General features: G+C 60.4%; 2 protein-coding genes across 7 annotated transcripts; both read right to left on the reverse strand.

Moving 5' to 3' along the window:
- Positions 1 to 1,642: 1,642 nt before the first annotated feature.
- SEMA3G (semaphorin 3G) lies at positions 1,643 to 15,888 on the reverse strand. 4 transcript variants are annotated; one of them, XM_054077006.1, is made up of 17 exons: positions 15,756 to 15,888; positions 10,757 to 10,917; positions 9,714 to 9,776; positions 8,065 to 8,184; positions 7,374 to 7,464; positions 7,147 to 7,263; positions 6,750 to 6,892; positions 6,556 to 6,670; positions 6,381 to 6,450; positions 6,033 to 6,177; positions 5,520 to 5,751; positions 4,889 to 4,980; positions 4,594 to 4,635; positions 4,202 to 4,427; positions 3,747 to 3,886; positions 3,196 to 3,667; positions 1,646 to 2,907 (listed from the first exon to the last, which is right to left on the reverse strand). In XM_054077006.1, exons 1-16 carry the CDS (start codon positions 15,841 to 15,843, stop codon positions 3,206 to 3,208), a joined length of 2,307 nt encoding a protein of 768 aa, XP_053932981.1. In that variant the 5' UTR covers positions 15,844 to 15,888; the 3' UTR covers positions 1,646 to 2,907; positions 3,196 to 3,205. The 4 variants fall into 4 exon arrangements, with proteins under 4 accessions (XP_053932983.1, XP_053932981.1, XP_053932980.1 ...); XM_054077008.1 differs by having other exon boundaries at positions 1,643 to 3,667; positions 6,759 to 6,892; XM_054077005.1 differs by having other exon boundaries at positions 1,647 to 3,667.
- A 1,681-nt stretch (positions 15,889 to 17,569) lies between these two features.
- Positions 17,570 to 25,373, reverse strand: ACY1 (aminoacylase 1). Of its 3 annotated transcripts, XM_054076980.1 has the most exons (16): positions 25,232 to 25,373; positions 24,256 to 24,433; positions 22,429 to 22,561; positions 21,743 to 21,807; positions 21,223 to 21,327; positions 21,018 to 21,112; positions 20,774 to 20,850; positions 20,416 to 20,505; positions 20,147 to 20,203; positions 19,964 to 20,037; positions 19,812 to 19,861; positions 19,489 to 19,633; positions 19,338 to 19,406; positions 19,164 to 19,243; positions 18,883 to 18,943; positions 17,570 to 18,757 (listed from the first exon to the last, which is right to left on the reverse strand). In XM_054076980.1, the coding sequence occupies exons 2-16, from the start codon at positions 24,319 to 24,321 to the stop codon at positions 18,593 to 18,595; spliced, it is 1,332 nt and encodes a 443-aa protein (XP_053932955.1). In that variant the 5' UTR covers positions 24,322 to 24,433; positions 25,232 to 25,373; the 3' UTR covers positions 17,570 to 18,592. The 3 variants fall into 3 exon arrangements, with proteins under 3 accessions (XP_053932955.1, XP_053932956.1, XP_009567656.2); XM_054076981.1 differs by lacking the exons at positions 24,256 to 24,433; positions 25,232 to 25,373 and adding an exon at positions 23,886 to 23,960 and having other exon boundaries at positions 22,429 to 22,640; XM_009569361.2 differs by lacking the exons at positions 24,256 to 24,433; positions 25,232 to 25,373 and adding an exon at positions 23,886 to 23,956.
- Positions 25,374 to 26,933: the final 1,560 nt, after the last annotated feature.

The following is a 26,933-nucleotide window of genomic DNA, read 5'->3' on the forward strand; positions in this document are numbered from 1 at the left end:
GAGACCTCATCACTGTCTGCAACTCTGAAAGGAGGTTGTAGTGAGGTGGATGCTGGTTTCTTCTCCCAAGTAACAAGTGATGGGACAAGAGGAAATGGCCTGAAGTTGCACCAGGGGAGGTTTACATTGGACATCCTCACCAAAAGAGCTCTTGGGCACTGGCACAGCTGCCCAGGGAGGTGGTGGAGTCACCATTGCTGGAGGTGTTTAAAAGATGAACAGATGAGGTGCTCAGGAATATGGTTCGTTAGTGGACAGGTACGGTTGGACTCAATGATCTCAAAGGTCTTTTCCAACCAAGTGATTCTGTGCACTGGTCTTTGGCCTGGCCCTGTCATAGCGGGCAGGGCTGTCCCATGTTGAGGCGCGTGGGCTCTTGGTGAGGCTGGGGCAGCCGTACCAGCTGTGACCCTTCCAGAAGCGCCTGCTACATCTTGGAGTCTGGAAGGCTCCCAGGGCAAGCAGGCGCCCCTGCGCTACTCTTCCGTAGGAAGTGGGCTAAAAATAGGAGCCGGATCCGTGGCTGTGCCTGTCCCCCACCACGGCTTTGTTCTGTGGCTGTTCCCACGCACGCCCCATCCCCCTGCGCTCCCCTCGCCCTGTTCCTGCTGCCAGCGTCAACACCTGGGCAGGGCACATCCCCCTCGTGCATGAAGGGCTGTGAAGATGATGCGAGGGCTGGAGCTCCTCTGCTATGAGAACAGGCTGAGAGAGTTGGGGGTTGTTCAGCCTGGAGAAGAGAAGGCTCTGGGGAGACCTTAGAGCAGCTTCCAGTGCTGAAAGGGGCTCCAGGGGAGGGGCTTTTTCCAAGGGCATGGAGTGTTAGGACGAGGGGGAATGGCTTTAAATTAGAAGAGAGAAGATTGAGATTGGACATAAGGAAGAAATTCTTCACACTGAGGATGGAGAGGCACTGGCCCAGGTTGCCCAGGGAAGCTGTGGCTGCCCCATCCCTGGAGTTGTTCAGGGCTGGGTTGGATGGGGCGTGGAGCAACCGGATCCAGTGGGAGGCAGGGAGCATGGAACTGCATGATTTTTAAGGTTCCTTCCAACCCAAACCAATCTCTGATTCTATGATTCTAAGTTGGGGCAGCAGTACCTGCCCGCCAGCATTGTCTCCTTCCACCCCATGGAATGAGTGAGGACATGTTTTTGTTCACTCAGCCTCTGAAAATCTCCGGGGTCTCAGGTTGCCTCTGTTGGCTGGTTACCACGAGACACAAGCTGGAAGGTGAGCCCTGCAGAATCCTGCCTGCAGCCCTGCCAAACACCCTCCCACTCCTGCCTTATGGGTATAAGTTGGCCCAGGAGTGCCAGGCTGCAGAGAAGTCCAGTGGGAGGTATCCCTGCCCATGGCAAGGGGGTTGGAACTGGATGATCTTCAAGGTCCCTTCTAGCCCAAACCATTTTATGATTCTATGTACAGAGATTTCCAAGGGGGAAGTCCTTCTGGGGGACTGCTTTCTTCTGGTCTGGTACGGCTGGTGTCGCCTTCAGCTTCTGCTGCAGCTCCGCTCAGAACCAGGTCCTGCAGTGGCCCCAGGACAACCTCATGCTGCCCCTTCGGAGGCAACGCGGCACAGGCATTGCCTGTGCAAGCACTTCAGAGCCATTAAATCCAGGCCCTGAGGACTCAGACTTCTGTCTCTTATTTCTGGCTTTACACGCAGGTCCCTCCTTGTCTGTGCTTGTTGCTTGTCCTTCTGTGCCCCCCAGGCCTGCGATTAACCAAACCCACGTGTTTGGCTCCAGTCTGACCCATAAATCAGCGGTACCAGCTCTGCTTCCCTCCCGGCAGGACATGTCCTGGCTCGCCAGCCCCACCACAGCTCTCCCATCCCAGGAGACAGTCTTGAGTTTGCAGGATGGGTGGGATGGGGAGCTGGAGAAGATGCTCGGGACTGATTTCTGTGGGTGCACCATGGGGCAGGACAGAGCTGCTGGGGGACTTTGCTCTCTTCGAAGGCACTGCAGGGCTCCGCTGCTGCAGGACAAACACACACACACACAGAGGGGGAGGAGCGATGATATCATGACCTGGCTTTGCGCAAGCTATTTAGGGGGTTTAATTATTATTATTATTATTTTTCTTTCCCGTTCCTCTGCTGCCGAACAATGCCCTTGCCGGCAGGGCCACGGTTCACACCATTGTGTGGGGCTGCCCTGCCTCAGGAAGGGGGAGATCTTTATCACCCCAGGCTGACCCGGTGAGGCTGAGCTCGCGTCGGGTGAGGAAAGCAAGCGAGCACCTTGCTGGCAGCCTGGGACAGTGCTGGCAGCCTGCGGGTGCTCCCCACGCACCTCCAACCCCCTGAGACCCCTGCAGCTGGGGGAAGCCTGGGGTGCTGGTTTAGCTCCACCAAGCTCCCCCAACCCAGCCCTGCTCCACCAAGCACCCAAACCTGGGGTACAGCCCCCCGAAACTGTGCTGGGGCCAACTTCTGCTGCATGTCCTCACTGCCACCCGGGGAACAGTGACCGCGGTGGCATCACTGCCTCTCCCGTGTTTACCCAGGAACGAGTCTAACCTGCCCACAGCCGTTTGCTTTTCCTCCCTGACCTTGCCCAGCCCTAAAACGGTCATTGTTGGTGGGGGACAGAGAGGAAGAGGGGAGCTGCACCCAGACATGGGTTGGCTGAGCATGTCCTGGTGCCACAGGGGAGGTTGGAGGGACCTCTGTCCCCCCTGGGGAACAGGACCTGTCTCCAGCTCCTCAGGCACAGTGGATGACAAGGCTCATCCTGGAGGCTTTTTGGGGCGATGGTCAGTTTTTCCTCCTCTGTGAAAGCAGGCATCATCGTTCCCAGGCCCTGTGCTGGCGTGGAAAGAGCTTGGAGCTGTCAGCTGCTCCCCACAGCGCCGCGCTCAGCTTCTTTATTTGCAGAGAAAGCCAGCCAGCAAGCTCCCTAGGATGACGGCACCATGGTGGGACCGCTCATGCCAAGCCCCAACCCACCACAGTGCCGAGCTGAGGGGCTGATGTGTCCCACCACCAGTTCAGAGGCAGCCCTGCAGCCGCTGAGGGCGACGGGGACCTGCCCAGGAGCCAGCCCTGGCGTCTCATCCACTGCATCCAGGAGGATGGTGGGACCAGACTGGCGCCGCTGCAAGCCAGCTGCCAAGACAGGAGTCCCCTGGGGCCACCAGCAGCTCAGGGAGCTGGTCCTCACCCCTGACCACCCCACGTCCATTACCCTGCTCTCTCTAAGTGGCCGCTGCTTGCCGGGGCACGCGGGCTCTCTCACTGTGAGGTTTGGCCGCTCGTTTCTTCTTGCCCACATCCATGCCAACCAGGGCATGCTTGGTCTGGGCCAGCTTGCTCTTACGGTGGTGGTGGTGGCTGCCACACCAGAGGCGAGTGCAATACTCCTCCACCCGCCGCAGGTTTTGAGAGCTGACGAGGTGCATGATGTCCTTGAACCAGGTTTTGGGAGCTTGTGGCATCATCCAGGGCTCAGGGCAAGGAGGGCGCTCATCCCCCCGCTCCCGAGGGAAGGTGTGTGCCAGCTGCTTGCTGGTGATCACCTCCAACACCGTCTTGGCCACCGTCTGGGTGAAGCCGTGCTCCAGTGTCTTGCAGTAGTAGACGCCGGCGTCATGGCGGTGCAGCTTGCGGAAGAGCAGCCCTTGCTCCGTCTGCAGGATCCGCTCATCCGTCTTTACCTGCTGGCCACCACAAGGTTGAGAGGGGGGCCAGGTTCATCCCTACATCCCTCCCGTGTCCTCGGCGCAGGGATGTCCTCACCTCATCCCGCTGCTCATCGGGGGGCCTCTGGACGAACCACTGCACGCTGGCCTGCGGGGACCGGGGGGTGCACTCCAGGAAGGTGCTGTTGTCCTCAGCTCCATAAAGCACCTTCTGCTCAACGTTCTCAAAATCATCCACTGAGGCAAAGACAGACACGGGCTGACAGGGAGGGCACAGCCAGGCTTCCATGTACCCAGGCATCAGCACCTCGGGGCCACCTCGTGGCTTCAGTCCCTTTCTCCCCCTCTCCCCGGGGACAGATCCCAGCCCTAGCAGCAACCACCTCCTCTTGGGGCAACCCTCAGTCTACGAGACAGGGAGATGAGTGTCCTCCAGCCCACCCGGGATGGCTGCAAGTCTCTCTGTGTGCAGAGGGACATGGATACCAGGACACCTCTGGGCACCTGGATGAGTCCCCCAGCCCTGTAAGCCTTCCCCCCGGTCTCTCTCACCAGTCAGGTTCTGGTCCAGACACTGGTGCACAGGGTTGCCATGGTGGACATCCTGGCGGCGAGAGCGGCGCTTGCCAGAGGGCTGGTAGCGGGTGCAGGCAGTGCCATCCCAGGCACAGTAGGGATCCCTGGCCAGGCAGCACTCGGCACAAGCCTTGCCATAGGTCTCACACCGGTGCAGCCGGACCTGAGCCACCCCCACGCTGGAGCCCACGTAGAGCATTTGCTGAGGGAACAGCATCAAGAAGGTGATGCAGGCACAGCACCTGGGGTCCCCAGCTGGGACACCCAGCAAACACCACGGGGCTTTGAGAGGCTGGGGACAACAGCTCAGTCCCTCCTGGTCACTTGCCCTGTCCCCAGCCCCATGGCCAAGCCGTGTCCATACTCACACGCTTGACGGAGATCTCCATCTGGGTGATGGGCACAGGCACCTGCAGGGAGGGTGAGCAGGCGTGAGGATGGTGAACTTCACCATGGAGGGCCTGGCTTGTTCAGAGACATCAGAGTTTTGGGGCCACTGGGAATGTTTTTGGGGACAGTGAAAACATCCATAGCCTCCCTCTGCCCTCAGACCTCCCAGTGCCCAGCAGCTTAGTGACAGCCCTGAGCCTCCATCCCCACGTGTCCCCAACCTGAGACCACCTCGCTGCCCCTGTCCCTTGCATGCAGGGCAGCAAACGGCACCTTAAAAACCTGCATCTCCTCCAGGACAACTTCCTCAGCCATGGCCGAGCTTGTCTTCTGCAGGACCACCACCTTCAGCACAGAGCCAGCATCTGCAGGAAGGAGTAGGATGGAGTTGTGAGCACCCTGCCATTGTGCACCCCAGCAGCGTGACCACAGGTAGCCCCAGCACCAGAGCTCCTTCAGAGAATCACAGAATGGTTTGGGTTGGAAGGGACCTTAAAGCCCCTCCAGTTCCAATCCCCTCCCACTGGATCAGGGGCTCCAAGCCCCATCCAGCCTGGCCTTGAACACCTCCAGGGATGGGGCAGCCACCACTGCTCTGAGCAACAGGAAAACATTTCTTCCGAAGATCTCATCCCAATCTACCCTCTTTCAGCTTAAAACAATTCCCCCTCATCCTATCCCTGTACTCCCTGATCAAGAAACCCTCCGCAGCTTCCCTGGAGCCCCTTTCAGCACTGGAAGCTGCTCTAAGGTCTCCCCAGAGCCTTCTTTTCTCCAGGCTGAACAACCCCAACTCAGCCTGTCCTCATACGGGAGGTGCTCCACCTCTTGGATCATCTTCATGGCCTCCTCTGGACTCACCAACAGATCCGTGTCCTTCCTGCACACCACCCCTGCTGCTCACCTGTCCCAAGGAAGAGGACATCATGCTGCCCATCCTCAGCCTCCACTCGGTCCACCACCAGCTGGCGCAGGCGGTAGGGCAGGTCGGTCTTCACTAGGAGGGGCCGGCGGTGCCAAGGGTACACGGGCTTGTACATGAGGGGGTGAGCGCGGGCGAAGTGCAGCACCTCATCGGGGAAGTCCTTGGTGGTGCCATACTGCCGCCGTGGCTGGTTGGTGGTCTTGCTGGGGCACTGTGGGGATGAGGTGGGACCAGCTCAGCTTGGCTGCTTCAGCACTCATCCATCCTTCCCCCTCCATCACTCTGCAGAGCTGATTTGGGTCCCTCCCTGCCTTCCAATTTGGGATCCATCTTCTCCACCCTTTTGCCAGATCTTGGTCCCCAGATGTGCGGAGGTGGATCCCATAGGCAGCTCATCTCAGCAGGCAAGAAGGTGGAGGATCAGCCCCATCACCCCCCTGAAAGAGAAATTGGAGGAACAAAGGAGACCCAGAGATCCAGGGAGTCACTCACCACGCCTGGCCGTGGGTAGGGCACCCTGCCCTCGTAGGCACCCCACTGGTGGTGGGGGCTCTCCCGGTGGGCAAAGGGCCCGTTGAAGACCTCTCGGATGTCAGCCATGCGGTACACACAGACAGCAGAGCCCTGGAAGACATGGCTGAAAGGGGATGGTGAATTGGTTGAGCAGAGCTGCGCTCAGCACCAGCGGCATTGGTGGGGGGCGTGGGAGGGCCAACACTTCCATCTAGACCAGAGTAGAGATGGCAAGGACTGGGGAGCAGCCAGCAGCCACATGGTGATGGTGACTGGTCAGGCCATGGGTGGCTGCAGCTGGATGTCCCCAGAGGCTGGATCACCCACCTGATGGTGCTGAAGAGGGCGTAGACCTCCGGGCTCTTCCCATCCTTCGTCCTCAGCAAGAAGACATCCTCTGGGGTTGAAACCTTGGGGTTTCTTCTGGAAGCCTAGGGGCTTCCCGAAGCCACCAACTAGGGGACCAGCTCTAACAGGGTCCCCAGCTCTCTGCAGTCCTTACCAAGCTCATCGAAGTGGGTGTCAATGCCACCAGGCCCAGGGACAGAGCACACCAGCCGGGCTTTGTTGAAGGTACTCCACTTGTTAACCAGCACCCTCTGGCCTCCAGCATCATTCTGCAAGGACAGGGAGCATCAGGGCCACTGCTTTGACCTGGCACATCCATGTGCCCCATGATCCCCACCAGCATCTCACCACGCAGACCCGTGCCACGCGGCTGATGATGGCATGCTCCTTGCTGTCCGCCTCCACCACCTTCTCCGTGAAGAAGAAATAGGCTTTGTCGTTGTCTCGGTCATTGTTGTCCGGGATTAAGTGTGCTGCCACAAATTTGGGGTCTACAGGAAAGAGCTGGCCATGGTCAGACGGGGGAAGATGGCATGGCCACCGCCTCTGGACCCCCAGCACCGTGTCAGGGCTGGATGCTGGCCAGGAAGACCCTCAGACCACGCTGCCCTGGTGTGTTTCCTCACTTGTGCCCAACACAGGGGATGTCGCCCCATGGCCAGTGGGTGCTCTGGCCACCACAAGGCTTCCAGTCCCTGGCATTAGCCCAACCAGGAGGGATGGTGAGGCAGAGAGGAGTCATTACCGTTGAGTAAGCGCTGGTCCACCTCGGTGCGCAAGGCCGAGCGGGCACCCATGCTGCGGAAGATGCCAGGATCGCGGCCCAGGAAATCTGCGGTGAGGCCAGCGTACAACTCCCCACCTGGCAAAAACATCCCAACGCGGGGCTGAGAGCCCACCCCAACTGCCATGGGGACCATCGCTGGTCCCACCAACCCAAAGGCTCTCAGGTCCCCAAGGAAGACAACCCACCGATGACCATGCTGGCGAAAGGCCGGCTGGGTTCATGCGGGCACCTGCCCCGGCCGGTCTCCACGCTGGTGGGGTCCAGGCTGAAGGTGTGCTGGGTGGGGAAGAGCAGGTAGGTGAGCCCCAAGCCATGCCCGGGGCTGGTGCTGCTCCCCGCCCAGCTTGCAGGTACCTTGCTGCAAGCATCCACAGCCCTAACACTCCCAAAAGGACCAGCTGGAAACGGGAGCTCTGCATTTGGGAGCAAGCCTGATGCTCTGAGGATGTGCAGGAACCAAAGGGATCTGCCAGCCCCACCACTTGCTTGTCAGCCTGGCCAGAGGCATCGCGATAGGGGAGGGAACGGGGGGCCCTGCCTTTTTGCCCCAGCCACCCTGATTTCTGAGCAACAAGCTGGGAGAGGATGAAATGCCACCTTGGCAGGACACCAGCCCCATGGGACATGTCTGGAAAGGTGATGCTAGGACAGAAAAGCGGAGGAGCTGGGTAGGAGGCAACACAAGGGCAAAGGGGCCACAGGGAGATGGTTCCTAACCCACCCCTCAGTAGTCAGCACAGGCCAAGCACCGCATCCGGCAGCCCCACGCAGTTCCAACCCCCCCAGGAAGGAGGCAGAAGATGGGGTTCTATCTCCCAGGGGTGTCCTCCCACGGGGGATGCTCAAGACGGGCACCTCCTTTTGGTGCTGTCCTACCTCACCGCGGAGCCCCACGTAGATGAAGGCACAGATGGGGTGAAAGGCACCTGTCCCACAGGCCAGCAAGTGCGTCCGGTTGTAGGGGTGCAGCACACGGACATAGTTGGCGCAGTCAGTCTTGGGGGACAGCAGGGGAGAGGAAGGCTCACAGTGAGCACCGTGCTTCACCCATCCCCAGCTCCCAACTCTGCCTTGAGCCCCCCAACAGTGGGCGAACCCCAGCCCTGGCTCCTGGGCTGCTCCCAGGCTCCCTGCCTTCACCCTCGCACCAGGGTGGGAGATGGCAGCTTGCACTAACTCCATCTGCGTGGCCCCCAGCCCACTGCAAAGGGACAGGGCTGTTTAGTGGTCCTCCTGCCTCTGAGAGCATCCCTGGGGAACCCATATGTGATCCAGGCAGCACCTGGGCAGCTCTTGTCCACAGGCACCCGTGTGCCCCCCCCAGCAATCCATCGCACACCCCACACTGGCCAGGGGGGCAAAGCCACCCGCCCAGCAGCTCCTACACCCAGCCCCAAACTCCTGGGAGCCCTCTTCTTCCCAGCGCCCAGGACGTGACCAGACGCAGGGATGTCCTTCCTTGCGTTCCTGCTTACACCACCGATGAAACAAAAGAAGGAAATGTAGGAGACAGAGACGGATACCCAAGGACATTCCTACAAGACCGCTCGGATTGCTACAGTCTGGGATTGTCCCCTTCTACCTGGGACCGGCAATGACACCCCTGGTGCTGCTCCTCTGACCTTGTGAGGTCCCTCCTGGCAGTTCCCACTGAAAAAGGGATATCATTCTTTTCCCACTTGAGCATCACCGCTGGCAGCTCGGCAGCTCCCCCAGCCCTGTCTGCCCCCCATCATCCTCCCCTGGCGGGACGGGAGGCCCCTCGTCTGCTGGGAACACCACCGCCGAGCTGCCCTGGGGGTTCCCAGCCTCCCTGCTGTTTATTTTCCCTTTGCAAAGAGCCTCTAAAATAGCAAGTTAAAAAGAAAAAATATGTTCAAGAAAAATAAAAACTCAAGCCTGCCCCGGCTCGGATCTGTCGGCGAGAGCCTGTAAAATAAACACGCAGGGCAGGACGGCGACTCCGGGGAGGAATTAGTCTGGGACGGGGGATTTTCTCCCCACCACAGTCCTGTTCTGTAGCGGGGGGGATGCAAAGAGGGGTAAGGTTTGCAGAGTGAGGTCACTGAACTTGAGCAAACTGTTGATTTCCCACCATAGGGGATGGCCAGGATGGGCCAAACCACCTCATCGGGGTCTGGAGCACAGCACGGGGCTTTGGGTTCCACCCAGGTTGGGTCTCCGAGCTTGGCTATCACTGCCCGCTCGGTGCAGCAGGGTTTGGGGCACATTTGCTGCCGCTCTGTGGCCACGAGGATGAGCAGAGCCCTGGAGGTGGGATTTCCAGAGCAAACATTTCACACGGTCAGCCTTGGTTAGCCAACTCCCTGCCTCAGTTTCCCTCTTACACCACGGTGGTCCTTTGCTCTGCCCTGGCGTTAACTGGCCTGCATCCCCACGGGGCCATCTCCAGCAGGACGACGTGGCACAGCCCCGGCGTGGGGGACCCAGCTGGCACTGGGACACAACGGAAACCCCCCCTTCCCCCCAGACTGAGATGGGAGCATGCACGGGACAAGACTCACCCCTGGGTCCTTCCCCTTCCAAAGACACTCCTCTGTCTGCCCAGGGAGAGGTGGCCAGTAGATCTGAAACAAAGAACCTGTTGGAGCAGGGACCCAGCCTTGCAAATACACATCCCCAGGCTGTTGGTAGCATGGTGATGGAGAGAGGGACCAAGAGCTCCCCAGAGCCCACCCAGCCCAGGGCTTCTACCCCTCAATCCAGGGCAGAACCTTTCCTCCATGGCAGATGCACCTTGGTGGTCACAGCCCACAGCCCAGCTGGGTTTGGGTGGTCAGGCTGGGCCTGAGAGGGGGTGGACTTATGGGTGGCATGGGGGAAGGATGCTGGGGGACATCAAGGAGTGATGCAGCCCTGGTGTCCCACAGTCTCCAGTGGCTCTCAGACCAAGGGCAGCTTGGGTACACAAGCCCTTGACCCCATCGAAGTGACCCAGCACGCCAAGGGGCACTTCATTTCCTTCTCCGCTTTCTCCAGCCAGAAAGGGCACAGAGCCATGATTAAAAAACAAGACATCAAAGTGGAGAGGGTGAAGGAGGAGGGGAACAACCACTCAGCATGGTCACTCTGATCCATCACTTCTGCCACCAAGGAGCCAGGAGAGCTCTGGGGACTTTGCCAGCTGAGCCCTGGCACAGCTCGTTGCAGAGATGGACGCTTTTAGCCCCTTGTTCTGCAGGCATCCAGCTGCGTATTTGACCTGTGAAGAGGAACACTTGCTGTCCTGACGGCAGTTTTTTAGGAGACTAACATCCAAGACCCCACTCAGCACCCAGGACTCATGGGTGGGTCACGGTGGTTGCCAACCATGACTAATTGCTGGCTAATTGTCCTGCAGCCACCATGGCCAGCCCTCCCTTGCCAGGCAGCACAAGTTTTCAGAGGCATTTCAGGGTGCTTGGGATGGGGACGTCCCCAAGGCAGGTCTTGCTTCATGGTGGCTCCTCCTGGCTCAGCTGGGCACCATCTGCTAGGAGGGGTGAGAGGTCCACAGGGGTGAGGGTGGGGATGGAGCCCCCAGGATGCTCAGCAGGACTCAGCTCACCTCCTTGGCATCTGCGCTGGCCCCATCCAGGAGCAGGGAGTAGAGCACATCCTTCCCCCCGATGAAGAGCCGGTCGCGGTACTCATCCAGGTAGAGGGTGCGGAAGCCCAGGAACCCTCGGTGGCCAACGAAGAGGACAGAGCGGTTGGTGCTCAAAAGCTCTGCCGAGGGGGGAAGGTAGAGTCAGGAGGAGCCCACATGACCAGCAGGGCTCTGTGAGCACCACTTGCCCAGAGCATCTGGGCACAGGCACGAGCGCTCTTCTCAAGCCTGGGGGACATCCTGGTGGCCCTTCCCATGTCCCTCCATTTGCTGCACACACCAAGGTCCCCTGGATGCCAACTCACAGCCCACCCAGGTGGGACAGCACAGCATCGTGACCCCGAGCTGTCACCCAACACGAGAGCAGGAGGGAAAAGTGATGGATAACGTCCCACAGCTAAGTGTCCTCTCACATCAGGGAGCACCCCCAGATGGGGACTCAGCTGTCAGAGGGTGCTGCAGCAAACGGGCACTGCAGCAAGAGAAAAAGCAGGGCAACGCAACCACAGGTGCCATGTGGTCTCGCAACCCCCAAACACCCTCCAAATCTGCTTGGGAAATGTGAAAGGATGCTTAGACCCCCACCCCAATGGTGGCACCAAGCAGTCCTGGCTTTTTGAGGGGAGGACCAGAAGGCTGCGATGGGCGCAGAGGTAGGAGGGTCCCTCCAAGCTGCTGCTTCTGAGTATCACAGACATCTCAGGTCCAGCAGAACTGCTTCCATTTGCTGTGGGCAACAATATCCATCTCTAACCACTCCCAGAGGCAGGAGCATCCCATCCTCCCCTGGCCTGGGGTGCTGCTGTCCCTTCCAGACGAGGACAAAGCTGTGGAGCCAGTGGGCAGAAGGGTTTTATGGAATCATAGCATGGTTTGGGTTGGAAGAGATCTTAAAGATCATCCAGTTCCAACACCTTGCCATGGGCAGGGACACCTCCCATTGGATCAGGTTGATCAAAGCCCCATCCAACCTGGCCTGGAACACCTCCAGGGTTGGGGCATCAACAACTCCCCTGAGCAACCTGCGCCAGGGCCTCTCCACACTCATCATGAAGAATTTCTTCCTAATGTCCAATCTAAATCTTCCCCCTTCCAATTTAAAGCCATTCCCCCTCATCCTGTCACTCCAGGCCCTCGGGAAAAGGCCCGTCTCCAGCTTTCCTGGAGTCCCTTTCAGAACTGGAAGATCACTATAAGGTCTCCTCGGAGCCTTCTCTTCTCCAGGCTGAACCACCCCAACTCTCTCAGCCTCTCCTCGCACGGGAGGTGCTCCAGTTTCCTGCGCATTTGCCCCCTCCTCAAGGTTCAGCTGAACCCCCCCAGGCTCCCACCACGGCCGTGTCGCAGCGAGTCAGGATGTGCAGGAGCCTGGCAACGCCCGCGCCCACCGTCCGCCCAGGAGGGCGATGAGAGTGGACGTGGCGTGGGCAGAGCAGGTTCTGCACCTCCGCGGGTGCCAACCAGGGACACAATAGCAGGCACCAAGCCAGTGCCACGGGGAAACCAGCACACAAAGCCCACCACCACCATCAGACTTCGCTGTCAGGGAGGCTTCCTCCTCGCCACGGCACAAGGACCAAGCTCGGGGCACAGCACCAGCACAAGGGTGCTGCATCGCTGGATGGACACCAGCACCCTCCAGCGCGTGAAACACTCTGATTATCAAGGTTCCCAAAGCAGATCCAAGCCCGAACCCCACAGGATGCTGAGGTGACCATCACGGTGACACCACGCAGCGGCACAGCTGGCTCCGGTGGGAAATTACTTTTGGGGTCAGCAAGCTGAAAACCCCAACACGGCAGCGCCCATCCTGCTGCTGCAGAGGGTGAGAGGGAGCGTCTCAGCTCCACTGGGCTCTGAAACCCCATGGCAGTGACTGTCGCCACTGCAGGGCGGAGCAGGAGGAGGAGGACAAAAAGCACCATTGATGAGCACAGCCATGTCCCCAGACACCCTCTGCTGAGGAAGGCCACCAGCTGCCACTGCTGACCCCGGGGAAAACCCCAGCCTAAGCAACCTCACGCACATCCCCATGAGAGAGGAGGTGGCACTCGGATAAGCCAGGCTGCCAACAGCCCAGGACCCTGCGGTACCAAACCCTGCTATTGCTGGGGAGACATATGTCATCTCCAGCGAGGAGGTGGCCAGCAGCACAATGCCCACATCCTGATGGGAAATCCTCTTCTGGGACCTGCAAGAGGCACAGGGTCCTTTCCCAGGAGAGGACGGCCACCTCCAGCCCATGACACACAGCTTCTATTCCTGCCAAGCCACCCTGGGACTGCTCTAACTGGTGATGCTGGTGGCATGGAGGGATAGAGCCCCAACTGCTCTGTCCTCACTGGGAAGAACTCTGAGCTTGCAGGCACCGGGGTCCCCCCCACCCCATCTCCCTCGGGGTGGGGTGCCCTCCTCCCCATGCCCTTCCAGCATCTCAGGTCCTCCTGTTATCGCCAGGCCCAGCCTGGGGAAACGCTGTCATCTCCTTCTATTCTTGCCCTGTAACAATATTTCCCCAGCTCAGAATAACATCGGCGAAGTCATCGAGCTCCTTTTATTGTTTCAGGCAAAGCTTCCCCTTCTCCCCCAGCCCCAGCAAATTCCTCCTGCACCAAGGGTTACGTCAGCCCACGGCACCTTCTCCCCAGGGAGCAGCACCCTGCACTCTCCGTGCATCCCTAGGTCTCCTGGGGGGGTCCCACAGAGCCACCCCCTAAGTTGGGGCATCCCTTCAGAGGGGCTGTGCCGCAACGCTCGCGGTCAGCGTGGCAACAAAATGCTCTTTCACCTCTTAGAGGAGCCACTGGACATTGAGGAAAAGGAAAAGAGGGGCTTCAAGCATGACTGGGGTCACCCCTGCACCCACACAACACCCCTTCCCCTGTCACCACCCTCCAAAGCCACCCCGTAGCCAAAGCCACCCCGTAGCCACGCACCCAGCTGCCGAGCGAAGCACGAGCGGCTTCGCTTCACCCAGTGTTTCATTGCAGAGGCTTTTAATGGTTTTAATTGAAATTTTCATTTTCTTTTTTCTTTCCCCCCCCCCCCCGGGAGAAGGCGGTGGCAGGATTTCTTTCATGGGAAATTTCTGTTTCTGTTTCCAATTTGGAAGAGGAACAGAATAATCAGTTTAAGAAGGGAGGAGGGGAAAAAAAAAAAAGCTTCAAAAAGCTGCTGGCTCCCCACGGGAGGTGAGGAGCCCCGCCAGCCCTGGCAAGCTCCTCGCACCTGAGGAAGAGCGCAGCACGGCCGGGCTTCGGGCTGGAGTGAATCAAACACCAAACCCTAAGCCCCTCGGCCAAGCTCTGCCAGTACCCCCAAGACATCCTACCAAGTCCAGCCTGAGGACACCAGGTCCCACCATGAGAGCTGGGAGCCCTCACGAGCACCCGTGGCCGCCCAAGGTAAGCACAGCCACTGCGTGCCTCAGTTTCACCCTTTCAGCAGGGAGGGAGCCCCTGCTCTGCCAGGGGTGCAGCCAGCCTGTACCCCAATGCTGGGGGAACCCCAGCTTGGGCACCACAAGAGCAGGTGGCTGCTTTCTCCCCAGGGTGCTCCAAGAGCTGGGCTGCGCTTCCCTTTGGGAAGGGGGAAGCCGCACACGATGAAATTGATTTTAGTTTAATTTTTTTTAAAGCAGGTTCATTGCTTTAAGGCAAGAAGGAGGAGATCTGGGCACTCAAGACTCCTCCGTCAAGTTTGGCTGGAAGCAGTCCCTGGGTTAAGCTGGCAGAGCTGGGGACGCAGTGAGCCAGAGCACAATCACAGCGAGAGGTTTAATTAAAACCAAACCTTCCCAGGGCAGCACCCTGAGGCCCCCCCAGCACAGCGGGTGCCCGGGCTGAGCATCACCCATGGGACCTGCTGGGCAGGTGGGATGCTGAGCACTCATAGGGAGGGCAACCACACACCACAGCCCGCATCCAGCCCCGATGGCAGTGCTGGGATGGCGCCGTGCCTCAGTTTCCCTCAACCTCACGTGGGAAACGGTCCTTTTTGGGGGCTGCGGAGGAGCTCTGCAGCGCATCTCCCAGCTTCCCCAGCACCCGCCTCTCCCCTCATTCCTCCTCCTCCAAACCCCCAGGTTTGGAGAAGAGTGGGGTGCAGCGCAACCACGCACCAAACTCATAACTGAGCCTCCAGCACAAGGTATCCCCAAACCCACCCCATAAACACACAGTTCAGGTGCAGCGCCCACACCTGGGGCTCCCCACTCCCCCCACAGCTGTGGTCCGCCGCCACCAGCCCCCCGCCAACCGCCATGGCAGTGCCAGGACAGTGCCGTGCCTCAGTTTCCCTCAACCTCACGTGGGAACCCGTCCCTCTTGGGAGCTGCAGCGGAGCTCGGCGGCGCATTTCCCGGCTCCCCCAGAACCCGGCTCTCCTTCTCCAAGCCCCCCAGGTCCCGTTCGGAGAAGAGGGGCTGCAGCGCAGCCACCCACCAAACCCCCAGTCGAGCCTCCAGCACAAGGTACCCCCAAACCCACCCCATAAACCCACAGTTTAGGAGCAGCGCCCGCACGTCGAGCTCCTCACGTTCCCCCCCCCCCCCCCAGCCCTGGCCCCCTGTGGGGAGGCTGCGGACCCCCCAATTTGGGCAGCCCCCACCCAACCCCCATGGCAGTGCCAGGACGGCGCCGTGCCTCAGTTTCCCCCAACCTCACGTGGGAAATGGTCCCTTTTGGGGGCGGCAGCGGAGCTCGGCGGCGCATCCCCGGCTTTCCTCCCGTTCCTTCTCCTCCGGGTCCCGTTCGGAGAAGAGGGGCTGCAGCGCAGCCACCCACCAAACCCCCAACCGAGCCTCCAGCACAAGGTACCCCCAAACCCACCCCACAAACACACAGTTTCAGGCGCAGCGCCCACACCTGAGTCTCCCCCACCCCCCGCCCGCCCCCAGCCCTGGTCCCTATGTGGGGACGCTCGGACCCCCCAGTTTGAGCAGCCCCCCGAGTCTCACCGCGGTAGGTCAGGCGGAGCCGGGGCAGGCTGCGCCCCGCCGCCCCCAGCGCAGCCCCCAACCAGCACAGCCACACGGGCACCCGCATCCCGCCGCTCCCGGGGCTGCCGGTGGCACCGAACCTTTATGGAGCTGCCATCCGACCGCCCCCGGCCCGCCCCGACCCGCCCCCTGCATCCCTCGGGGATGGGCGGGGGGGTGGGGGGGGGCGGACACCCATCCCCTGGGGAGGGATAAAGGGGGGCAGATCTCCGCACACCCCACATCACCGCCTGCCATCAGCTGCTCGGGCTTTGCTGCAGCCCCAGTCCTCCCACAGCCCCCCCAGTTCATGCTTGGAGGATGGGGAGCCCAAAGGTGGGGAGCTGGAGGTCCTGGAATCATGGAATTGCTTGGTTGGAAATGACCTTTGAGATCATGGAGTCCAAGCGTACCTGTCCACTACTAAACCCCCGCCGAGCACCTCGTCTCCTTGTCTTTTAAACACCTCCAGGTTTGGGGACTCCACACCTGTGCCAGTGCCCGAGAACCCTTTTGGTGAAGAACAGCTTCAATTGGCCTTAAATTGGAACAGGGAAGATTTAGATTAGACATCAGGAAGAAATTCTTCACACTGAGGGTGGGGAGACCTTGGCACAGTTGCCCAGGGAAGCTGTGGCTGCCCCATCCCTGGAGGTGTTCAAGCACAGGCTGGATGGGGCTTGGAGCAACCTGATCCAGTGGGAGCCGTCCCTATGACAGTGGGGTTGGAACTGGATGATCTTTAAGGTCCAATCCAATCCATTCTATGATTCTAAGAAACTTCTCCTGATGTCTAAAACCAAACCAGCCCTTCAAGGTGGGGTCCCCCAGCCTTGCTCTCCTGGAGGGGTGGGAGAGAACTCACAAGGCTGTCCCCTGAGAAGAATGCTCAGCATGAGGTGGTCTTCACCCAGCTCTCGGGTCCCATCGCAGCGGGCAGGCAGGTGAGCAGGATGGAGGGGAACATGGAGTGCTGCAAGCAGCTTTGGGGCACCCATGGGGCAGTGGGGATGCACACTGTCTGCCTTCAAGGGTGCCTGCTCTGCACACTGGGCACAGACCCCAGCCAGCCCAGCAGGATCCCACAGCACACACTCTCTCCCACACCACCTCCCCCCAGGGCTGCAGGGCCAGGGGATGTGGCCATATGAGACATCAGAGAATCCACACTCTTCCCAAAAGCTTTGGATTTCCCCTCATGCTGGATGCAGGGGAAGGAGCTGAGGAGCTGGTGGCTTGTCCTGCAGTCTTCCATCACCACTGGCATCATCCCTACTCCCAGCCCCGCACAGGGGCAGCCTCATTAGCCTCAGCCCTTGGAGGACTGCAGCAGCTTTATTAATTAAAACGAAGGGCAGGAGGATTGAGGAGGGGGAACAACACCTGAATCACCCCCAACCTTTTGTGATGGAGCAGTTCCACAACCACCCAACCAGGGTAAAACCCTCTCAGCTCATCTCAGCAAGCCTTGGGCTGGCTCTTGCCCTGGTTTCCCCAGGGAAGATGACATTGTGGGAGGCAGATCCTGGCTCTGGGGCACATCCAGCACCCCTGGGAGCTGGGGAGCCAGGTGGGGTAGGGTAAGAGCGAAGAGGAGATGCAGCCGGAGGGCAGCTCCGGCAGATAAGCAGAGGCTGCCTGCCTGGACCCGCACACTGCCTGCCCCGACACGGGCGTTTGGGGAGCAACACTGCAGCAGGAGCTGATGGGAGGGAGGGAGCAGGATGAACCCCAGCATCGACAGCTGCTCCTGTCCCTGCCCCGGTAGCCTGAGCCTGGTCATAGAATCATAGAATCGCTTGGTTGGAAAAGAGCTTTGAGATCGAGCCTAACTGTACCTGTCCGCTACTAAACCACATCCCTGAGCACTTCATCTGCCCATCTTTTGAACACCTCCTGGTATGGGGACTCAACCACCTCCCTGGGCAGTCATTCTAGCGCCTGAGAATCCTTCTGGTGAAGACATTTCTCCAGATATCCAATCTGAACCTGCCCTGGTGCAACTCGAGGCCATTTCCTCTCGTCCTATTGCTGTTACTTGGGAGAAGATCAAACCCACCTCACTACAACCTCTTTTCAGGCAGTCATAGACAGTGATGAGGTGTCCCCCCAGCTTCCTTTTCTCCAGGCTAAGCAACCCCTGTTCCCTCAGCTGCTCCTCATAACGCTTGTTCTCCAGTCCCTTCCCCAGCTGTGTTGCTCTCCTCTGGACCAGAAGTCCCCAAGGAGCAGCTCCACAGCCTGTCCAGGCAGGATCCTGCCCGCGGCACCACCTTCAGCTCACGGAATCCAGAGGAGCAGGGAGCACCCCAGCAGACCCCATCATACCAAAGCCATCTGCCATCCATGCCTGGGCTCCCCGAGCCCACGGGAGACCACCACGGAGACAAACCCACCCACTCCTGGCCGTGCTTCCCAAGGAAATTTATTGACTTGCACGGTGAGGATAGGCAGCGCTGGTCCCAGCTCCCGGGGCAAGCGGGCAGGGAAGCAGGACAAGGCACGGGCAGGCAGAGCAGGGCACCAGCCAGCACAGCCGGAGATGGCACAGGGACAGGGGAGGCACTGCACACAGGGAATGGAGGCACCTGGGCATGGGGCTCTGCTGGCACCCAGGCACGGGGGACACAATCCCCAAGGGAGTGGCTGGGACCCAGGTTTTAAGGGTGCAAACATCACTGTCGGGCCAACCCTGAGCACAGCCAAAGTGGCACGATACCATCGGTGTCCCCCGCGCGCTGGCAGGCACTTGCTGTGCCCGCTGTGCCTCGTGTCCTGCTTCTCGGCAGCCCCCATCCTGCTCCTCACGGCGGCACTCAGCCCTCAGCGGGCAGCGGGGGCACGGATGCCAGGGCGGGCAGGAGGCGGGCGTAGATGTCGATGCCCCGCAGGAAGATTTGCTCATTGAGGAACTCGTTGTGGTCGTGGAGCAGCACCGGGGTGCAGTTCATGGGCGAGAAGCCGATAGCAGGGCGTCCTGCCTGGAAATGAGGGGGTACGGGATGAGGATGGGGGTGGGATGGGCAGTGGGTGCCCCTCTCAGCCCGGGCACAGCTCCTGGTTGGGGCTGCAAATCTCCTCCCGGCTGGGCTGGCATCGCACTCACCGCTCGGATGTAGCGGCTATCGGTGGCAGCTGGGAAGATCTCAAGCTTCAGCTGCAGCTTCCTGAGAAGTGAAACCTGGCGTCAGCATGGGGGCAGCCAAGTCCACTGTCCCCTTACCACCCCACAGGGAGAAAGACCACACCAGGAAGGTCCCTCAGCCCTCAATTCCATCTCTTTTGGGGGGCATAGGGAAATACCCCCTGCCACGAGCTCAGGGACCACCTGGCTCCACCAGAAGATGTCCCCATCAGGGTCCTGCCCTTCCTGGGGATGTTACTCACATGTCCCTGCAGACCCCGCTGAAGGCTTTCCACCACGGGTCCGACTCCTCGGTGGAGGTGATGTGTTGGTCCATGCATTTCTGCAGGAGGGAGAGCGCAGGTGAGGGGCAGGGGGGTGGGCACGTGGCAGGGGAGGGATGGGCACCATGCAGCCAGGCGGTTGAGATCCTTCACCTGGTGAAACTCATAGGTGACACCATCTCCAGCACCTCGGCACCAAGCGGCCACCTGCTCCTCAAAGGCCTGAGGCAGAGATCAGAGGAGGGGTGTGAGCAGAGTACCCCCAACCTGCTCCTCCCCAGGGTGGGGGTAGTGTGACGCCCACCTTCAGGTCCACAGTGGGTGGGATGCGGATGTCAAAGCTGGCTGCCATCTCTGAGGGCACCACGTTGAAGGAGACGCCCCCCTCCAGCATGGTGAGGTTGAGCGAGGTGACGTCCCCTAGGGTCAGGCTTGAGTCGGACTTGAGCCTCGGGGGATGCAAGGGAGAGTCACCTTCTGCCACCCAGGGAGGAGAGGATATGCTCCCCACTCCACAACCACACTCAAATGGGGAAACTAAGGCACGGGGTCAGAGCCTGGCTCAATATCCCAAAGACCCTCTCCACGGACCAAACTGAAGCCGCAGCCATCCCGCCTGGCTCCTACCTCTGCTTCTCACTCTCCCTGAAGGCCAGGAAGGAGCTGATGACTTTGTGCTGGGAAGGGAAAGGTGGAAGGTGATGACCAGCCCAACGGGGGGCTACCTGGCAGCCCCAAGGTGGCCAGGAGGGGTGCACAGGGTGTACCCCCTCTCTCACCATCTTCTCGGCAGCCGTGTTGCTGATGAAGCGGGAGCCGTGTCCAGGGCTGCCCATGCACTTCACCTTTATCCCTGCAGCAGCAGTGGGAGAGGGAGGCATTGAGCACCAAGCCCGGGGTGGCACAGATACCCCAGCACCCAGCAGAGCCAGGGACACGGCGGTGGGCACAAAGTTACTCACACCATGGGCTCCTCTCTCCGTAGAAGACGCTGAAGGTGTCAGATGGGCTGGCTAAGCCTGTGGTGGGCACAGACTGGGGATCAGCGAGGCACGGGGGTGAAATGATGCACCCCTCTCTGCTTTGCCCTGGCAGCGTTTCCCTTCCAAGCTGGGAAGGAGCTCCAAGGGGTCCCCGGAAGCTGTGCCAGTCGCCAGTGCACACAGCGTGATGTTAACAGGGTGCATGCCAAGAGAAGACACTTCCCCACGCCAACCCTGTCACCACTCACCTTCATCCAGGGCGAAGCCTACGTTGAGTGCTCTGAATTCGGGGCGTTGCACAAACATCTCCATGCCCTTGTGTCCACCCACCTCCTCGTCTGCAGGGTAGAACCTGGCATGGAGGAAGGAACCGGGACATCCCCTGGCCTACCACCTCCCGGTCCTCCTTCCACACCAGCCTGGGTGCCACCAGCGCACCAGACGTCCTCGGACCTGGAGACCCTTTCAGCCTCGAAACAGAGGAACTCAAAATCTGGAGAGGCTGGCAAGGAGGGTGCCCGGCTGCCACACTGTGGGTAACTCCAGAGCATCACCCAGCTGCCAGCCTCTCCTGTGCCCCCAAGAGGGGACACTCTGGGGACCCACCAGGCACAAAGGTGAGGTGGATGGTGCGGGCAAAACACTTTCCCTCTGCCTTGAGCCTTCGGATGGCCTCGAGATACCTGTGGAGAGAAGGCAGTGCCTGGGCATCACCGAGGAGAGGGGCTGGTGTGCTCTGAGCCACCCCTGGTGGAGCCAAGCGGTGGCACCCTCAGCCCCAGGGACCCTGGGGATGGTGGGATCCTATCCTGCATCACTGAGGCATCTCCATGCCATGCCCTCCACTCACTGGATGGAGACACATTTCATGTCCTGGGCACCCCGGGCATAGATGTTGCCTTGCGAGTCCTTAACAGCCTCGAAGGGTGGGTAGGTCCAGTGCTCCTGGGGGGAACAGGGGCCGTGATGGCAGAATGGCGCAGTGGGCACCGGATCCCATTCACCTGCCACCTCCAACCCTCCCCACCGTGCCCATGCCAGCCCTGTCCCAGCACCTCGAAGACAGGCACGACGTCAGTGTGGGAGTTCAGGAGGATGGAGCGCAGGCGGGGGTTCGTGCCCTGCCAGGTCAAGATGAGCACCACGTGGCCCTGGCACACCTGTGGGACAAGGGCAGGATGTCATCAGGGTCCCAGCTGGGGACAGAGCAGCTGGGACAGGCGGGCTGGAGCTCAGAAGCAGCTCCTGGCTGCAGTTTAAGCAGAGGAGGGGAGATGGAATCCAGCATCTTCGCCTGGCACCCAGGAGTCCCCTGGGACAGCCGGTGCCCAGCAGAAGGGACGGTTCCCAGCCAACATGACCCCGCCAGGCTAATCATAGCACAGCGGCTGCAAAGGTCGGCGAGGACCAGCCGGAACACAGGCTTAAGGAAGGGCTTAGGTCAGCAGAGGATTAGAGGCAGAGGCGATTCACTCCTGCCCATCTCCGCGGTCATAGCAGGAGAGCAGCTCCGGTCAGTAAGGACCTGGGCACAGATGGATGGGTGGATCTGGGGCGGTTCCTTGCCTTGCTCACCTCCACTTTCTGGCAGGCCAAGCCCAGGTCGGTGCCAACGCGCTCCAGAAACTGCACAGCTGCATCTGGGGAGAAGCGAGGAGGCCTGGAGTCACGCCAGGATCTCCCTCCTCTCCCATCACAACTCCCTGGGGACCCCAAGGCTCTCTGGGGCTCCCAGGACAAGGAAAGAGGTGACCAGAGAGGGCAGGGGATGGAGGTTCTGGGCACAAGAGGTGGCCAGGAGCAGGAACAGGAGCAGCTTGTCACCGTCTCTTTTGGGCAAGGACTAGGGGAGCATGAAAAAAAGGGGATGAGTTGAGGGGGAACAGCCCTCTGTAGGAGTTTTGAGAACTCCTCACTAATAAAAAACTCTCTATGCACTTCAGTGGAAGGATGGAAACGCTAACAGAAGGAGATCTACACGAGATCACCACAAGCATCCACTCCAGAGCCAGGGCAGTATGGAAAGAGGGGGCCCTGGGGCACAGGGCTGGAGGGAGCAAGCAGCACCTCTGGGTGCACTCAAGACGTCCTTGTCCCAACCAAAGGCACTAGCAGAGAAGGAACAAAGGCGTTCGCTCCTTTACACCACGATCAAAACAGCCCTGGCTGAGGACTCAGGCACCTGGGTCCAAAGACCAGAGCTGCAAAGCCGCATTGCCGGATCCCTGCACGGCTCCCCATCCCATCCCCTCCATCCTCACCATAGTCAGGTTTGGGGTGGACAGTGTCGATCTTCAGGTACTCCCGGAAAAGCGTAACGGAGGGGTTCTCTGAAGCCCCCGTGCTCTTCCCGGGCTTCCCAGGTGCCATGGCAGGGCCTGGGGCTGCAATGCTCTGGTGGGAAGAGCGGGGTGATGGTTAATCACCCACCGGCCCCTCCAAAGTCCACCGGCGAGCTCAGGCGTCACAGAAACTGAAGAAGGATGGGACAAAGGTCTCACTGGCACGAGTTCTGGGACGCTGCCATGGGGGAGAGGTGCCCCCGACTTGGGTAGAGAGGCAGGATGAGGTGTGACCCCATGCCAGATGGAGCATAGGGGGCTTCTAGGGAGAAAAGGGGGACAACAAGGTGGGGAAGGGGGTTCTGGGGACAAGAAGGGTGTCTGGAGCACCAGGAGGTGTTTGGGGGTCCAGTGGGATGCGGGGGGCGGGGTGCAGGCAGGGAAGGTGGGGTGCAGGTAAGCAAAGGGGGGCCAGGGGAGGTGGGACAATGTGGGGTGCTTAGGGGCACGTGTGGGTGCAGCAGGAGGGGGGAAGGGGGGCACAGAGGGGCTGTGGGAGTAGTGGGTGCACAGGGACTGCAAGGGGGGACGACGACTGGTTAGGGATGCAGGGACAGTGTGGCTGGGTGCTGAGGGGCACAAGTGGGGTAGAGGGGCCCCATGGCTGGGGTTCAGGGAGGCGGAAAACTGGGGTGCAGAGGCGCTGCAGCTGGGGTGCCGTGGGGGCACCATTTGGGTTGCAAGGAGTGCGGGGTACGATGGGTGCGGGTGAAGGGGAAGTGCAGGGGTTAGGGGTGCAGGGGGCAGATGCTGCAGTTAGGGATGCATGGGTTGGGGTGCAGCAGCTATTGGGGTGCAGGGTTAGCAAAAGCAAGAGGGCAGGGGGGGCTGGATACCATGGTTGGGGGTGCAGAGTGCAAGATACCATCATTTCGGCTGCAAGGGGGTACAGGGTGGTGCAGAGTACAGCGGTTATTGGGATGCAGGAGCATAAAGGAGGGGTGCAAGGGGATACGGGGGTGCAGGAGGAGAGAGGAAGGTGCAAGGGGTTACACAGGTGCAGGATGGTAGTAGAGGGATGCAAGGGGGTGCAGTAGGGTAGAGAAGGGATGCAAGGAGGCACAGGGGTGCAGAGTATCGTGGTTAGGGGTGCAGGAGCGGCGAGGAAGGTGCAAGGGGTGCAGGGAGGTGCAGAGTATCGCGGTTCGGGGTGCAGGAGCGGAGAGGAGGGTGCAAGGGGTGCAGGGAGGTGCAGAGTATCGCGGTTCGGGGTGCAGGAGCGGAGAGGAGGGTGCAAAGGCGTACAGAGGATGCAGGAGGGGAGCAAGGGGGTGCAGAATATCGCAGTTAGGAGTGCATGGGGGTAAAGGAGGGGTGCAAAGGGGTACGGAGACCGCGGTTAGGGGTGCAAGGGGGCACGAAGGGGTGCAGGGTACCGTTGGCGAGTGGGCTGCTGCTCCGAGCCAGCCTCGGCGCTGGTGCCGGCGCCTGCGCGGGGAGGGGGCGGGCAGGGGGCGGGCAGGGGAGGAGCAGGAGCAGGGCAGCAACGGGCGGGGGGGGCAGCCCCACATGGGAGTCAGAAAGCTGGGGCTGGGGAGTCCCGCAGAGTTTGGGGACACAGGCAAAAACCAGAGCAGCATCAGTTTATTGGCTTCATGACACGCTTCACCCTTGTCCTACCAGCAAGGGACACCCTCAGTCCCCTCCCTCCCCATCCTGGAGACACCCCAAAAGAGAAGAGCACCCTTCAGACCAGCCACCAGTCCCTCCCAGTCCCCCTGGGTGCCCCAGTCCCTCCGTGCTCACTGAGCTGGTGCAGGAAGCCCAGCAGCGCCCGGTGGAAGCCCTCGGGCTTGTCCAGGTAGCAGGCATGGCCAGCGCCGGCCACCACGGCCACGCGGTGCCCAGGGAGGTGACGGAGGCTCTGCAGGGCCTGGGGAGCCAGCCTGGTGTCGCGGTCACCGTAGAGGATCAGGGTGGGCGTCTTGATAAGGGCAGAGAGAAAATCAGAGGGAGCGTCAGAGGGGGAAGCGGCCACCACGCACCCCCTGGGCTGTGCCCACCTCAGCGGCTGCGGAGGAAGGCAGGTGCCAGCTCTCCCTGGGCTTTGTCAACTCAAAACAGGGCCACCTGATACAACAAGTAGTTACTATTACAAAAAGTGGAATATTTTTGATGTAAGGTAAAGTTTCATCTAAGTAATTGCAGGTTTTGAAAGTTAGAAAGAACATCCTTCTGATAGCATGTTTTCTTTCTCTGATGTTTTCTTTCAAACAGTGTATCTTTCCAGGCACTGATCACTCCTTGGAGCTGATAATGTCTTTTGTTCAGTGTGATCTCTGCTGAACAGAGGTGTGTTTTTCCCTAATCCCCTCTGTTTGCAGTTTCTCCCCCTCCCAAATGCAAGGTCGGGCAGAGCTGGCTCCAAAGCTCCAAATCACCAAGAGATTTGCTGTTGTGAACTTCATAATAACATTAAAATGAGTCCTTGGAAAGTAATAAAATATGCATAAGATTTCTGGGAAAATATATCCACACGCATGTAAGTGGGAAATGATTCTGTCCCAGCTCTTGTCCCACCGCACACAATTGATGGAGATCACTCCCTCGCGTTGCCCAGGCCTGATAAAGGCTGCTCGCTTTCTAAAACTCTGAAATGAGTCTTAGAGAGTTTATTTGCTGGCATTTTCGGTATCACCCCCTCTATGCCACCCTACAGCCAGCTGGCCCACGAGGCTCACCAGCACCTCGGGTCCCCCAGGAGCCCAGTGCCCCAGCTCACCTGCACCCACTGGTACTGCTTGCTGGTGTAGTCCTTGGTGCCCACGGGTGCCACAGCCACGAAGCCGGCCAGACGGTCCCCCCGTGCCATGAGGAAGGGCAAGGCAAAGCGGCCGCTCATGGAGGGGCTGATGAGAACAGGTCTCCGCATGCCCAGCTCCTGGAGGACATGGTCAAGGAAGTCCACCCGGCCCTGCGCTGTGGTCACTGTCTTTGCTGGGGGTGAGTCCCCATGGCCTGGCAAGGAACAGAGGATGCAGGGTGGGTGCAGGGCAAACTGCACAGCCTGCAACAGTGTCTATCATCCAAGGCTTAGCCAGCCTGGCAAAACCCAGGCACCCCATCAAGCTCAACAGCCATGTGCTGGCTGGACTGAGCCAGCCCAAGCCAAAGGGTTTGGGTGGCCACAGAGGTCAGCGTCACCAGGGAAAAGCCAAATCCCAGGCACATTGCCCCAGGGACCACTGCTGCTCCCTAAAGAGGTCCAGAGCCCTCTCTGAAGGGGTCCAGAGCCCTCTCTAAAGGGGCACAAAGCCCTCCTGAAGAGGTCCAGAGCCCACCAGCGGCTGAGGCAAGAAACCAGAGCTGCCCACAAGGGTCAACTGAAGTGTAGCACCATGGTCCTACCGGGCAGATCTATTGCAACTGCACGGTACCCTTCTCCAGCAAGCAATGCCAGCGTGCCCAAGGCTTCCCACGTCTTGGAGGTGAACGCCTGGCCGTGCAGGAACAGGACATCAGGTCTGCAGTGGGGAAGATAGGTGGGAAAGGAGTCAGGGAAGATGCTGTGCCCAAAGACACCGTACCAAAAGATGCGATACCCAAAGATGCTGTACCAAAAGATGCGGTCCCCAAAGACACCGTACCAAAAGATGAATAATCAAGGATGCTGTACCAAAAGATGCAGTACCCAAAGACGCTGTACCACAAAGATGCAATACCCAAGGATGCTGTACCCGCAGGCATCCAGCAGCCACGAGGGGTGGCGGGATCGATGCCTAGCTCTGTCCCCCCACCTTTCTGCGCCCCGGGAGCCGGCGGGTGACCCACCTCCCGGGGCTGGGCGCTGCGGGAACCTCCCTGTAGCAGACGGGGGGCTCTCCCACAGTGGTCCCCACGCGTGCCGTGGCGTTGGCCGCTCGCTGGCCTCGCTTGCCCTCGCCAGCCCGGGTCGGGCTCTGGGTGGCGGGGAGCAGGAGAGCGAGCAGCAGGGCGAGCCCGAGGGCGAGCAGCAGCAGCCCCAGGCTGCGGGCGAGCGGCATCTCCGCTGCCCCTGCGAGGAGGGCGAAGGCAGCGAGGCTGGGAGCCCCGAAAACGGAGCCGCTCAGCTCCGCCGCGGCCCCGCAGCTGCCGCCGGGCTCCGCCTGCCGGGAGCCCCCAGCGCTGCAGCTCCGAGCGCCGGGGCCGCACCGGCCCGCGGCTCAGCTCCCCAACAGGACGGACAGGGACGGAAGGCGAGCGCAGCTCCGCCAGGCTCGGATAGGATCGGATCGGGAAGCGCTCGGCAGCGCTCGGGAAGCACTCGGGAGCGCTCGGCTCCGCTCGGCAGCGCTCGGGAAGCACTCGGGAGCGCTCGGCTCCGCTCGGCAGCGCTCGGGAAGCACTCGGGAGCGCTCGGCTCTTCTCGGCAGCGCTCGGGAAGCACGCGGGAGCGCTCGTCTCTTCTCGGCAGCGCTCGGGAAGCACTCGGGAGCGCTCGGCAG

This window comes from Cuculus canorus, chromosome 11, assembly GCF_017976375.1.
Source record: "Cuculus canorus isolate bCucCan1 chromosome 11, bCucCan1.pri, whole genome shotgun sequence".
Taxonomy (NCBI): Eukaryota; Metazoa; Chordata; class Aves; order Cuculiformes; family Cuculidae; genus Cuculus; species Cuculus canorus.